Source organism: Mesocricetus auratus, unplaced genomic scaffold, assembly GCF_017639785.1.
Source record: "Mesocricetus auratus isolate SY011 unplaced genomic scaffold, BCM_Maur_2.0 Super-Scaffold_100001, whole genome shotgun sequence".
NCBI lineage: Eukaryota > Metazoa > Chordata > Mammalia > Rodentia > Cricetidae > Mesocricetus > Mesocricetus auratus.
In genome coordinates, this window is record NW_024429187.1 from 10,012,197 (window position 1) to 10,027,335 (window position 15,139).

The 15,139-nt window shown below is 41.7% G+C and overlaps 1 protein-coding gene across 2 annotated transcripts in view; it reads left to right on the forward strand.

Moving 5' to 3' along the window:
- Positions 1-15,139, forward strand: part of Pde3a (phosphodiesterase 3A) — a 272,622-nt gene that overhangs the window by 218,675 nt on the left and 38,808 nt on the right. For both annotated transcript variants that reach the window (XM_005072911.4, XM_021228875.2), the window contains 3 exons: positions 1,791-1,915; positions 9,329-9,548; positions 13,973-14,058. In XM_005072911.4, coding sequence (XP_005072968.1) covers positions 1,791-1,915; positions 9,329-9,548; positions 13,973-14,058 — 431 coding nt within the window. The remainder of the gene's footprint in view (positions 1-1,790; positions 1,916-9,328; positions 9,549-13,972; positions 14,059-15,139) is intronic.

Genomic DNA, 15,139 nt, shown 5'->3' on the forward strand with positions numbered 1-15,139 from the left:
AATGGCTGTCAAAGAACAGAGGTAGGCAGTTTTTGTATGAGCCCCAATAAGATATCTTTTTAAGATGCTAAATGATGTTAAGTTCTTCAAAAAGTCTACATGGATGAGTAATAATGTACCTACCGTATAATAGTCTATGGAATGAAGAGACAGACAATATACATCACATAAACTTTTCATAGTCAATCTTAGCCATTACTCAGGCAAGCAGAATGGGTAAAAAGAGACTACTAACACAAGGAAATAACTAACTATGAAATACACAAAGTTTTTCTTTTAATCTCATTCACAAAATTCCAGGCATCTGAAAGACTAAAGATGGGATTTTTAAAGGTGCCTTGAAACAAACAAGCATTTTTTTAGGCTTCAAGTGTTCTTGGCAACTGCCGGAGCTCACATCAACCTTCAAATGTCTCTTTCATTGTGTATGTGGTAAGTTGCTAAGAACGGTAAGAGCAAAAGGAGACCTTTAAATTATATAATCGCTGAACAAAAGTCTCATATGAAAGAGCTCGTGGAAATCCCATCCATAATGAAGGAGTTCTTGGCAATTGATGGCTGCTGGGAGAGGTAGAGTCCTTGTTCTTCAGGATCATCTCCACATTAACCCTCATTAATTATTTATCTTATGCGACAAACTCTGTGCATCATGATTCATAATCCCATCAATTCCAGGGTTGTTTACAATATGCCACCCAGACAGATTAGACACATCCTATTCAATCTGCAAATTATAGGTTTTCAACCTTCACCAAATTTACTGGTGCATGAAAGGAAACACAGGTGTTGGCAAGACAGGAGACAAGCACTTTTCACCAGGAGCAGTCCAAGGTTGTCAACACAACTTCCTGAATTCTATTCTCCCCAAAATTAGGGTGGATAATGTTTCCGTTTCCACATGTAAGGTTTGAAGCACTATGTAAAGAGAAATTTTGGTGTGGAAGACCCTCCAGGGATCCAATCCTACTAATTACATGGCTTCTGTAACCTTCTCTGGGCTGAATCCTCTGAGGATGGATTGACTCCTGATTTGTTTACAGGGAACAACTTGATGAGCCATGTCTCTGTTGATAAATGCATTGCCTAGGTAAAGAGAGCCTGTTGCCTCTCCCTTAATCATATGGTCGGTACATTAACACCATGCCCATCATGAGTGTGTTTCAGTGGGGTGTGACAGGACATCACATTCTTTCCAGGGAGTCACCAGTAAAGAGGAGTCTTAGAACATCGCACTAGGCTGCTGCTAATAGTTGTCTTTGAAAGGCAATGATGAGTTGCCAACAGAAATGACAGGCTGTAGGTCTGCTTCTTATGCTCTACTTGGTAAGTTAAGTTCTGCAGCAAGACATTGTTCCTGAGTGGCATGATCAAATGTTAATTCCTCAGTGTATAGTCACAATGTTGTCTGACAAAGAGCACCTAAGTAAGCATTGTGACACTCTCTGCTCCTACATGAACAGTTGCATAACAATCAATGAATCATGTAGATAGCTCTTGAAAGATCTGTAAATGGCATGGCTACAAATGTAGGAAAGTCTATGAATTGGACGGATTGGCAATGGCATCCTTGCTTTTGGTAGACTGTGTTTAATGAGAGACAGATACGCAGCTGCAGTCAAGGCTGGCCTTAGCTGAGTCTGTCACCTGCAATTTAAATGGTTCTGGCAGCAACTTGGGAAGAAATACTCGTGTTGGAGTGTCTGTTGCAGAGGTGGAGGCTGGGTTCTGGCCGTGCGTGCTCAGGAACAGTTGAGTAATCTCTCTGTGGTCTTTAATTGCTGTCTTTGCAGTGCTCTCAGTCCTGACTCTTGGAATACGCCGGGATCAACGACCCTCACCAAGAGCAGGTCCTTCACTTCTTCCTATGCTATCTCTGCAGCTAACCATGTGAAAGCTAAAAAGCAAAACAGGCCAGGTAAGCAATGTACTCCCCGCACACACGGTCTCATTTTCTATGCATACGCTGCGGTAATGAACTGTGGCATTAAAATGAACAATAAGGTTTTTAGTTGGGAAAGTGGAAGGAATTAGGAGATTTTCATCTCTTAATCCAAGCCCAGGTTCATGCTGGGATCTCTAAATTGGGTTTGCTGAGATATAGTTATGATTCCAGCACTTGGAGGCTAATGCAGGAGAAATAAGAGTTCAAGGCCTTGGAGAGCTGACTCAGGGCTTGTACTTCTGGCAGAGGATTGGAGTCTGATTCACAGTGCTCATGATGGGCAACCACCTATAAACCACTTTTGGTCTCTATAGGTACTGCATGCATGCACACACACGTGCGCGCGCGCACACACACACACACACACACACACACACACACACCACTTTATTATATTTGTCTATGAATTTCCCTTCCAGAATTTAGATGAGGGCCTGGGCTGAAACACTGACCTCTTCCTTCTGAGAAGTACAAACCGTGAATGCTTGTTTCATGGCATTGTAGAAATTCTTCTTGGGGTCTTTCAATTGCTTTTTGCTTCATTTCTGAATCTTCTATTTTCAGCAGCTTAAGAATTTCAGTTTTGGCTGAATGTGGACCCTCTTTTCCCAAAGTGATATTGGATATGCCAGTCTGGTGCCATGGCAACTGTGAACTCCAAAATCCATGTCATCACCCTCATGCCACTGCTGAAAGCTCTGCTGGTAGCCTCTGTGGTAGCTGGGCCCTCTGCTCAGACTTGCACCCTCCTCTTTGCCAACAGGCAGTAGATAGAGCTCTGAGGGGGAGCAACTAGTAGGATTGTGGCTCACCCACTCTTGCTGTCTTCTGGGAACCTAAGCCCTCAGATCTGGGTCTCTGCCTTGACCTTGAAACCCTTCTTTCCCTTCCCTTTCTACCTGCCCCTCCCTTAATGCATTCCCTCCCCCTCCCCCTTCCTGTCCCTCCCTCCTTCGCTCCCTTCTCATCTTTTCTACCTGTTCTCAAAGAAGCAAGTGTGGGTTTGCTAGTAATCAGTGTATAACAGGTAGAAGCAGACGAGACATCCTTAAAATGATGGGATTTGTGTGGGAGCCATTTGAAAATTCCCCACGTTCCACTAATATTTCAAGAGATGGGTTTTGAAAGGCAGACATGGCATTAAGATGTAGGACTTGGAGAAGGGCTCCTGGTCGCTCATCTTCCTCTGGTTGTTTACTTCCCCCTTGGTCCTTCCTCTGGAAACCATCACTCAGTCTGCTTAAAGTCTCGAGTGCTAAGTGTGGGGAGGACACTTTCCCCACAGAGTAAGGTTATTTGTATTGAAAGATGGTGTGGGGTCCTTCTGTGTATGTGTTGTCCTATTGGTTGATGAATAAAACACTGTTGGCCAATAGGGAAGCAAGATAGGTGGGACTAGGAGTTGAGGAGGATTCTGGGAAGTGTAGTCAAGGGTGAAGAGCCGCCATGTGATCCTGGGAAGAGAGGACACATGAGGCTGCATCCACGGTAAGATAAGACCTTGTAAAAAAAAATATATATATATTAGTAATTATGGGTTAATAATTAAGTCAGAGCTAGCCATTAAGGAACCATAGCAAATGGCCAGCAGTTTCATAATTAATATAGTGTCTCGTGTGTTATTTGGGGGCTGAGACAGAGGCAGGACCCAGGCAGCTGGTGGGGAAGAATGCACATCACAGAAAGAAACATTTATTTCATATATTATTTGAGAGAAACTGTTAAAGACCGTCTGATTCTCCTGCAAATGTTACAGTTCTTTGAGATGTGGTGTCTGTTAAGCTTTGTAAGGTGAACATCATCAGTGAGCGGAGAAACAGACTTGAGTTTTACTAGGACCAGACAGTGCAAGATGATGGAGATTAACGATGAACTGAGATCCACGACACAAACACAGGCACCCTCTCTGGCCTCTACACACATGTGTGAGTGAGGAACTCAACACACTCTGTGCTTGTACACACATCTCACCACACACACTGAAAACACACACATGCATCACACATGCATCACACAGACACCACACGTACCTTCACGCGTGGCATGTATACCACAGACATAAGCACTCCACACATACACAGACATCACAAGCCCGAAAAAGAGTTTTTTTCTGTTACTTTTAATGCCACTGGTACTGATGGGCAAAAGAGCTCAAAGGAGGAAACGGAGGGACGGAAAAATGACATAACTGGTCCAAGGCCCAGAATTCATCTGGGCCTTCCTTCTGTCCTCATGGTTTCATAGTAAAGAAAAACCAAGGACAATAAATTGATATGGTTTCTGACTAGGATTCTATGGCTGGGTACCTGTGCTCCCTCAGTTAAGTGATCTAATAACAATCATTCAACAACCCAGCATGCTAGATTTAAGGAGCTCAATATTGGAACTGCAAGATGGTTCAGCAGATTAATTGCCAAACTCGAAGACCTGAGCAGAGTAAACTCCCAAACGTTGTTCTCTGACTGGCATGTGTGCCACGGCAGACACTCCATATAATAAATACATGAATTTTATATAAATATATATAATTTTTATAAATATACATATACTTATTCTGGGAGCTGCAGAGATGACCCAGCAGTTTAGAGTGTGTACTGCCCTTCCATAGGATTAGTTATGTTCCCAGAACCCGTAGAACATGGCTACCTGTCTGTCACCTGTAACACCAGCCTCAAAGGATCCAATGCCTGTTGTTGTCCCCTAGATTCAGCTGTGCACACACATGCCACATGCATGTGAACACCCACAGACAGACTCACAAACACACAATTCAGAATCAAGTGTTTAATCTGAAAGTTGTAACTCTGGCACACACTGGAAATAACAGAGTATTTGAGGGCACAGCTTCATGTCCCTGCATTTCACACCCTGTGTCTTATTTGCTGTCTAACTAAACTCAAGAAGACCATCCACGCAACATGCCCCAGGCGGCAACGGTAGAAACCAGTCCCAGGGGTCGCAGTCTGTCATTTCTGTGGGTGGGGGTTTGATGTCTCCTGTCAATGACTATTTCAAAGGGACTTTGTATTGTGGTATCCTTAGATTGCTGTCATCATGGAATAAGGACTTTATAACATCCATATCCTGTTCATACTGAATGTAAATCAATCACTAAAACTCTGCCAAAACATAGAGATAGATTAAGAACCAGATGAACCTAGATTCCAGTTCTCGCTGGTCAGTTAGGTTCTTCTGGTTTTGTTTGTTTTCATTTGATTATTTGATTTGCTTTTCCTTCTCCTAATGCAATTTTAAAAATCAGCACAAAGCAGCAGTTTTCTTCATAGCATTTTCATACATTTCCTTTTCTATCTCAATGTTTTGTTTTGACTTTTTGTTTTTGCTTTGCTTTGAGGCAGAGTTTTAATGAGTGGCCCTAGCTGTTCAGGAGCTCTCTCTCTCTGTGTGTCTGTCTGACTCTCTATCTCTGTCTCTGTCTCTCTCTCTGTCTCTCTCTGTCTCTCTCTCTCTGTCTCTCTCTGTCTCTCTCTGTCTCTGTCTCTGTCCCTCCCTCCCTCCTTTCCTCCCTCCTTCCCTCCCTCCCTCCCTCCCTCTCTCTCTCTCTCTCTCTCTCTCTCTCTCTCTCTCTCTCTCTCTACCAGGCTGGCTTTGAACTCAGAGATCTGCCTGCCTCTGCCTCCTGAGTGCTGGGATTAAAGGCGTGCGCCACCACTGCCTGGCTTAGCTTTTCTCTCTCTCATTTTCTACCACCTCCTCTCTGCTAGTAATTTCTGCCCACAGTAGTCTCTTTCTACCACAGTATCACATGTGTTCTATAAGCTTCTACCTCAGTTTTGAAACTCTATTATTCTTGCTTTGATGTCATGGACTTTAGTTGCCCTAGATAAGCAAGTTCCCAAATATGTTTGATGCAACTGATTCTTTTGCTACCTGCTTTTCAATGTACCATGTGGGAAGAGATTGGGGAAAGTCTTTGGTGTGGAAAAGGGGTAAGGATATGGGGTCCCAGGTGGTGTGAAGAGCAATTTAAGAGCCCTGAGCCTCAAAGTGCAGATGGGTCAGCACGCTGAAGATGATTTGTCTGTGTCCAGAGTATGAGGGATTGATATGTTCTTTGCACAAACCTAGTGAGCCATGCCTTCCCAGCTCTCTCCTCAGCATTCCTTTGAAAGAGCTGGAAAACAAGCCATCTTGACCAATGAGTAAAAGAAACTACATGGGTCAGATCACACAGGAGTCCTCTGATGAAAGCATAGCAATGGGAGATTTAAATATGATTTGCATTTTTTAATTTACATGAGTGTTTGCATGTATGCATGTATGTATGTATGTATATATGTATATATGTAGACCACATGTATGCAGTGCCAGCAAAGGCAGGTAAAGGCCATTTTGATGCCCTTGAACTAGACTTACAGATGATTTCGAGCTCTCACGTGGGTGCTGTGAACCAACCTGGGTCCTATGGAAGAGCAGCAGTGCTCTTAACCCCTCAGCATCTCTAGAGCCCCTGACTTGAATTTCAAAACTTCCCCTTCTAGTATGAGTTGCTAAAAATGGGGAGCTACTGCCATGCAGCCTCCAAATTCCTCTAATTCATAACTGCTGCCTGTGCAGTAATCCTCTGCTAGGGTCTTGTAAATGTGGGCCTTCTAATGTGGTGAATCCAGATGCCATAAATCTATAAGATAGATGCAAAAGAAAATTTTATGGGATGCTGATTTTTTCTTTTGTATTATTCTTACTAAAACATTGGTACAGAGACACATGCTTATCAGAATAGCTGGTTTCTTTCTTTTTTTAGAAATTTATTTTGTTTCTATTTGTGTACATGTGTGTTCATAGTACATCTGTATGCAGGTATCTGAGGAGGCCAGAAAAGAATGTCAGATCCCCTGGGGCTGAAGTTACAGCCTCCTGATGTGGGTGCTAGGAATTTAACTTAGGTCCCCTACAGGAACAGCAAGTGTTTTTAGCTGCTGAGCTATTTCTTCAGCCCAGTTTGTTTTTGCTCAATTAAAGTTAAACTGGAAAACTTTTATACTGCAAAGCAAAGGAATTTACTTAAAGAATTCCTGGGCAGTCTTCTTCCTCTTCTCCCTCTAGTTGCCTCTGTAGATTGAAGTTTTCTCAGGCTCTAAGGAACAAGAGACCTAGGAGACAAAGGCTAGGTTACTCAAATGAGTCTGAATTTTAGACTCTTCAAAAGTTGTATTATATATTTTATTACTTATTTTTGCCTATCACTGTTTTTAAATGTTTCATATTAGGATAATATAAATCATTGTGGGATTTTTATTTCATGATCTGTGTCTTGTTCCTGGACTCTCTCCAATTACTTTTAAAATGAAGATAAATATATAAAAGGTATGCATGTTTAACTCATCCAGTTTTGTGTGTGTGTGTGTGTGTGTGTGTGTGTATGTAACACAAAATTAGATGTCTTCCCTCTTGAGATTGAAGACCCTTAAAAAGTCATAGAATTTCCTTCCTTCCTTCCTTTCTTCCTTGCTTCCTTCCTCCCTGCCTCCCTTCCTTCCTTCCTTCCTTCCTTCCTATCCTTCACACACACTCTCTCTCCCTACTTGCAAAGAAGGTTATTTCTACTTTTCCTTTGGAAATTCCCTTTCTATATCATCAGCACTTTATCTCTCCGTTCTAAAGGGAAATGGTATTTGGTGATCACAGATTGAGCCATCCTAATCTGAAAACCTAAATTGGGACATTTTGAATTGTCAAATTTGCATTAGAGATGCTCAACTCTTAAAGCTGGTGTTAATATTCCCAAATCCACAAAACTCAGAAATCTGAAATCCTTCCCACTCAAACATTCAGGGAGGCTCTGCCGGTGTCTACACCAATGGCTTATCCACCCATCTGAAGACTGGTGCATAGAAATGTGTGTCCTCTGGCTATAACGTCCTCCTTGTTCCTTTTCTAAATTTGCAGCAACCTTTACACATTTATCTTCTCAGCTTCTCGCCCACCCTGCCCCCTACACTCTGCTTTTCACTGTTGGCGCAGAGACCCGGTGCTTGTTAAAGAGTTCAAAATAGAGAGAGCAAAGAACTTTAAAAGCAAAGTGCTTCTCTGCTACACATTTATTCAAGAGTTCATCCCAGGAGCCTTAAAGTCTGCTTATTAGTTTAAATTTAGTTAACTACAGAGTTCCAAGAGCCCTAATGGCCATAAGAATTTTAAAATGTGTATTTAAGTATGAAACCCCATGTCTCTACAGCTATCAGCTCCCAGCTACTCAAACAAATCAGTCTTCTCATAAATATTTGTGTCCACATAGAAATGGAGAAGTTTTCCATTGGGCTTTGAACTAATGGCCTGGAAAGAAAGAAAGAAAGAAAGAAAGAAAGAAAGAAAGAAAGAAAGAAAGAAAGAAAGAAAGAAAGAAAGAAAGAAAGAGAGGGGAGAGAAGGGAGTGAATGAGGGAGGGAGGGAGGAAGGAAGGAAGGAAAAGACTTATAAAAAGAGGTGGGATAGGACCGAGGTGACAGCTCTGTGCGTCTAGTGCTTGACTCAAGACTGGGTTCAATCCTCATCATCTGTGTAAACAGCCAAGCCAGGCTGAGACTCCCATTCCAACACTGGGGAGGAAGGGACAGGAGAATCTCTAGTTTTGGATGATGACCAGTCTAGGTGATTAAGAGCACTTGCTCTTCTTTCATAGGATCTGGGTTTGATTCCTAGTACCCACATGGTGACTAGCAATCATCTAGGAAACTCCAATTCCGGGGGATCAGGTGCCGTCTTCTCCATAGACTTCTTCTGTACACATGCAGTGCACATAAACTCATGCAGGCCAATACTCATGGAAATAAATATTTTTAAAATACAAGTATTTCAGCCGGGCATTGGTGGCACACGCCTTTAATCCCAGCACTCGGGAGGCAGAGGTAGGTGGATCTCTGTGAGTTTGAGGCCAACGTGGTCTACAGGCTGTCCAGGACAGCCTCCAAAACAATACAGAGAAACCCTGTCTCGAAAAAACAAAACAAAACAAAATGCAAGTATTTCTTTTAAAGGGCAGTGAGTTTTTTTCCAGCTGAAATTTTCCAGACCCATGAGGAAATTGTACTTGCTATTCCAAATCAGGATGACAAGAGAGAAACAAAAATGGGAGAAGAAAATAATACCTTTCTTCCCTGAGGTTACTTCAGGCCACCATGGCTTTAGTGGGTATGTGCCAGCCCTACTGCCAATATTTTTGGATGATTTACTGGTCATATTCTCATGCCATAGAGACACCCCAGGTACATGCCCTGTCTCTAGGTGGTGGCATGAAGATGAGGTCAGATCTGGGGGCCAACCATGAAATTGGTGGCTGCTGATTGTATGTATGTAGGGTAAAGGTGACAGGAAGGAATCATGTTTGCATTGTTGAATGACATCATTACTCTCTTTCTCTTTCAGGCGGCCTTGCTAATATTTCACCTGTACCCTCGCCCTCCTCCTCACCTCCACAAGGCTCGCCTGCCAGTAGTCCTGTTGGCAACATTACTTCAGCCCAGTTTCCAGAATCCCCTGAAATAACTGCCAAGAGAGGCCCCGGATACCACAGGGCCTTGACTTACACCCAAAGTGCCCCTGACCTGTCCCCTCAGATCCTGCCTCCACCTGTCATATGTAGCAGGTAAGAACTTTATGCTGTAATAGGAAAAGTATAGGATAGTGCGGTGGTATGTTTAAGGCTATAATAGGAACTTAAATTTTCCCATGGCTCTCTGTGAATAGAAACTTCATTTTCCATTAAGTCTGGTCTGGACAGATTTTTGGAGAGAGCTCAAAATAATTAGCTGTGTTATATACTAGTAGGTGATGGATAAAATATGTGCTTTGTGGGCTGGAGACACAGTTTGGAGGTTAAGAGTGCTTGCAACTCTTACAGATGTCCTTAGTTAGGTTCCTAGCATCCTCATCAGGTGGCTTACAACCACCTGTAGCCCTTCTTCTTGGGGGATCTGATGCCTTCTTTTGCCTTCCTGGGTCACCTGCATTCAGGTGAACATACCACACACAGACACATAATAAAAAATTAAAGTTTAAATAATTTAAATAAAATATCTTCAGCAAGTAATGTGATGTAATTGATTATTTTGCTGGGGTGCTTTTGTTATCCTATGACTATTTTATGTGGATTTTTAAGGCATTTTACCTGAAACTTATGTATTTCATTTTAACTCTTCCAAAATGAATGACTAACACATCGTGCATTATGGCTTGACTCAATTGCTTCCCTGAATGAAATTAAGCAAATGATTTCTTCTTGTATCATAATAAAACAGAATTATAAGCTTGTCATGGGGGGGCAGTACTTGAAACCTTAGCCCTCAGGAGGATGGCTGGGGGTTCAAAGGCAGCTTGAACTACACAATGAGTCTGAAGCCAGCCTGGGATATAGCGTAGGGAACCCTTTCTCAAAAAGGAAGAAAAGAGGGAGGGGGGAGGGAGGCAGGGAGAGGAGGAGGGAGGGATGAAGGAAGAAACAGAATTGCCCAGTATCATCAGAGGTTGATTAAAGAGGATCTTAATGTGCTGAAGTGATTATTATGTTGTTTTTTTATCAACATTGACCATAAAAAGAACACACCACCAATTACTGATGAACATTTTTGTTGTTCTCAAGTAATATCTTCATTTTGGATGCTTTATCTTAAAGGACTGAATGTTTTTTAAAGATTTACTTATGTTTATGGATATGGGTTTTTATCTGAATATAGGTGTATGAAGTGCTCTAGGAGGCTAGAGGACAGTGAGAAATTGGCTGGGCCTGGAGTACAGTGGTTGTGAGCTACCAAGTGGGTGCTGGAAATCAAGCCCAGGCCCTCTGAAGAACAATCAATGCTCTTGACCGCTGAGCCATCTCTCCCTTCCCTAGTATTGTTTTTGAGTAGAAAAGAGGCAAGTGTTTTCAGCACAATCCTGAGAATGCCCTAAACAAAATGTTATTGTGTGCAGTTAATGAAGATGACTTTGGAATGTGTTAGCAGCATGATGCATTCTTGTGTCTCATTTTATCGGGGCACTCTGTTTAATAACTAGCAACTGATACTAAGCTTCACACATTTCATTTGCTTGTAACTGGTCTGTAAACTCCCTATGTCAGTCATCACTATGGCAACATACCTGAGTCCAGGAAGGAATGGCCCACGTCTACTTACAGCTTTAGAGGATTCACTCAGTGGCTCCTTGACCTTGTTGTTTTTGGACCCGTGACAAAGCAGAATCCCAGGGCAGGAACTATCTAACTAAGTATGTTTTGTTGTTGGGGAAAGTGAAGACAAAGAGAAGAGAGTCTGCAGGTCCCAATATCCATTTGAACCCTACCCCCACGGCCTACATTCTTCCCCATAAGACCCAACTTTTAAGATTCCCTACCTCTAGACAACACCACAGACTGTTGAGCAGGACTTGAACACATCACATCTGGGGATCTCTCCTCATCCAAACTTTACTGCCTTAAGATAAATAAACATTGTTTATTTTATCATCTTTACTTTTACTTCCTTTCTCTATACAACTATTTTTAAGTGGAAAAAATAATAGCCAACCTTGGCTATTGGGCGAAGACCAGATTAGAATGTTATTCTAGTAACCAAACTCTTCCCAAGACAGCCTTCTAAGTAGAATCGAGTTCTATGGGCTTCCCATCCAGCACAGCCATCTTCAGAGTGTGTTGTGGCGTCAGAGCCTGAGACACGCTACATCACGCTCACTGTGCCAAAAACTCGGAGGAGTTCTTGGTCTGTTTCATGTCTCTCAGTTCACTGGGCCCCAGGGCCAATTCCCTTAGGTTGACACCCTGTAATTGTTCGTGCATCTGACATTGGACAGGCTTGCTGAGGAAAGCATTGTTCTTTGTTCTGCACCCTGAGCCAGGATAAAGCCCAGCAGAGTGATTTGGGTTAAGAACATCTGCTTCTGGCTTTTTCAAGGGGCTCTCCCTCCCTCAAGACTTGTGAGAAATAATCATCTGAAAGAAAAGCTAAGGGTGTTCAGGAAAGATCTGTAGCTTGCCCAGCTTTCCTCCAGCCAGATTCTCTTATCATATTATCGTGGTTGTTTTTAGAGGGAAGAATGTCACAGAGCTTTCCTAAAGAGAATGAAGAAAGAAAAAAAAAACAAAACAAAAAGAGGATTTCTCTGTCTCCTTTTTCAGTGATGGTTAGAAATCCAGTAGTGTGCATTTTATTTGTTTGGGCTTTATAAATCTATAATTCAAACCAGGTTTATAATTCCCTTCAAGGCAGCCACCCATGTAGTCACAAAATGCTCCAGAAACACACGACTAACTATTGTGGTTTCCCCTGCTGAACTCGAAGGGCTTGGCATTGAACCCTAGTCTCTTGGCTGTTGTAATGCCTTTGCAACAAGCTGGTTGGTTTTTTTTTTTTTTGGTGGGGGAGGGAGGTGCAGGAGCTGCTCTATTTGAACTAGTAACTTAAATAGTTCTTTTAGGTATTGTCAGGCACTGAAAACCCTTCACATCAATAAGTTTTCACACAATATTAGAAGTCATAAGTTAGCATGAACTTTCTTTTTATTTCTTTTATTCTTCTCTTTTGATTCCTATAGCAAAATTATGGATTTTCTTCATTAGAAATAAATCCTGTATAATTTTTTTCTGTATATATTTCAGGGTTGAAAACTATACTTACTTAGTATGATGGTACACTGTGTGTACAGTTGAGAAGCTGATGAGACATTTAGATATTAAACATTTGATATCAAACTAATTTATGCGGTGTCATCTTGTAGTTAAAAGTAACCATGAGACCAAAAAGTTCTCCTGAGACCTTTTATATTATGCAGAAGAAAAGAGCCCAACCACAAAATAGAAGATTAAAATCTAATCGTGCAGTAGTTAAACAAAATAATAAAGGAGGGGGCAGTTTGGATCTCAGTAGGGTTTGTGGGATTACCTTTTGACTAGTAAAGTAGTCAAGTTGTTGAAAAAACAGGGTTCTCTCCTTATGCCCAGCTCTCTGATGGGCCACCACTCACTTCCCTGGAACTTCCACTGTCTTGGTTGTCCACAGATCATGTTGACTCATTTTTTGGTTTGTTTGGTTTTCTTTTCAAGCAATAGTGAGTATAGTCATTTACTTTTCCCCCACAATGTCTCTATCCTTTGTTCCTTTAGGCCTTAAAGGATGGCTGGAAAAATTTGCAGCAAAGAAATACATTTGTTTTTGGGAAAAATAAAATGAATATACTATCATTCTGTTTTAAATTTTCTGTGTTTTAATAAAAATAATTGAGGATCCTAACTACAAACAATGAGTGGAACAATGAGGCTCTAAAGGTATCCCATTGGGAAAGACAGTCATAGCCAGACATGTGCCAGACCCTTCAGAACTACTTCACAGACAAATGGTGGTTATCCCAGGATCTTTACAAATAATATAACAACTTCATCAGCATTTTAGTGTAATTATGTGGGCTGAGGAGGAGGAGGAAGAGGAGAGTCAGATGAAGTTTAGAGCCCCTTTGCTGATAAGCCACTCACCAAAGAGGACCACCCATCAGCATCTGCATGTATTGCAAGGTGAACCGCCTCACTAGACTCACCAGTAGAAGACTGTGATATTTTATTATATATGTTGTTATGGGTTTCATATAAAACATGGAGACTCCAGGAAAATAGCTAGACATAAATGGCCTTAACTTAGTCAGTTGATGGTCTACTGATGTCCTTATAACTGGACACATTGTTGGGAGATGTTGGAAGCATGGGGAGCCTCATTGGAGGAAGTAGGTCCGTAGGGTTGTACTATGACTAATGTTCCTTGACCCTGATCTCTCCATAGCTCTCTCTTGCTTTCTGTGAGCCATGATGGAGGACACACTTTGTCACTGCCCTGATATGTTGTCTCAGTTCTGGTTCAAAGTGGTGGAGAACTCGACTATGAACTGATACCGCTAAACTATGAGCCAATGTAAATCTTACAGCAATGAAAGACTAAGGCAGGGGATGGCTGATGTTTATGAAGATACTGTGTACTTAAAAGTGTTTTAAATGTACAGAGGTACTTATGCTCTCCCAACACTTCTCAGCTGTGGCAGACCTTATTCAAAAGGGAATCCTCCTGATGGACCCTCAGAGAGAAGTGGCCCAGCCATTCAAAAACCAAACAGAACAGGTAATAAACTTTTTGGATTCTGTTGCTCAAAATTCAAGTTATTTTATTTTCTAATTTCCTCTTGACCAAAAAGGCAACTTGAATTCCTAGCTTTTTTCAAATTTGTAAATTTTAACTTTCTGAATTTTTAAAATCTTGTGTATATGTATGTGTCTGTCTGGGGGGTGCATGCACATGAGTGTAATGCCCATGTAGACCATAATTGGACATCAGATCCCTGTAGCTGGAGTTGAGTTATGGGTGATTGTGAGCCTCCTGATGTGGGTACTGGAAACTGAACTTCCTCTACAACACAAAATGCTCTTAAGCACTAAGCCATCTCTCCGACTCACTTAAATTAAATGTGAACTTAAAATGACCAGCAAGGAAACAAAAGTCATCCTCAATGCACTATCTAAATCTAACTCACAGCAAAGTTTGGACATGGACTCTCCTAGACATTTCTAGTACTTTTCACACAAATGTATATTATTTTAAACTCAAAGCCCTCCCTGTATAATGTATAGCACTGTATGTTACATGATGTGCTATACATCAATGGTGGCTCATGTTGATGCCTTTTCTATTAGAGGGTTACCTGTCCCGGCATATGCTTATGAGATCACCAACCCATATGCTAAGGAATGACCCTGATTGTACCACTGTTCACGATAACATGGTTTTTCCCTTGAGGCATTCTGCTCAAGGGCATGGCTAGCATAACCTGGATCACTCTTCCTGCTGTTCCCCAATTACATGTCCTCTAAATTTCTGAACCTTAATTCCTTCACTTGCAAATGGCAGAGTAACAATGGTGCCCTGCTACATAAGATCAATGTAAAGATTAAACAAACCATGTATGGGGGGATGAAGAAATGATTTGGAAGTTTTGAGCATAGGCTGCTCTTCCAGAGGACCTGGGTTTGATTCCCAGCATCCACATTTGGTATCTCAACAACCGTGTGTCACTCCAGCTCCAGGAATCTGATGCTTTCCTGTGGCCTCTTTAGACACCACACACACTGAGCACACAGACACACATACACACAAAAGCGAATCTTTAAAAAAAATTTAAATGTGAATCATTTATTTCCCTTTGGAT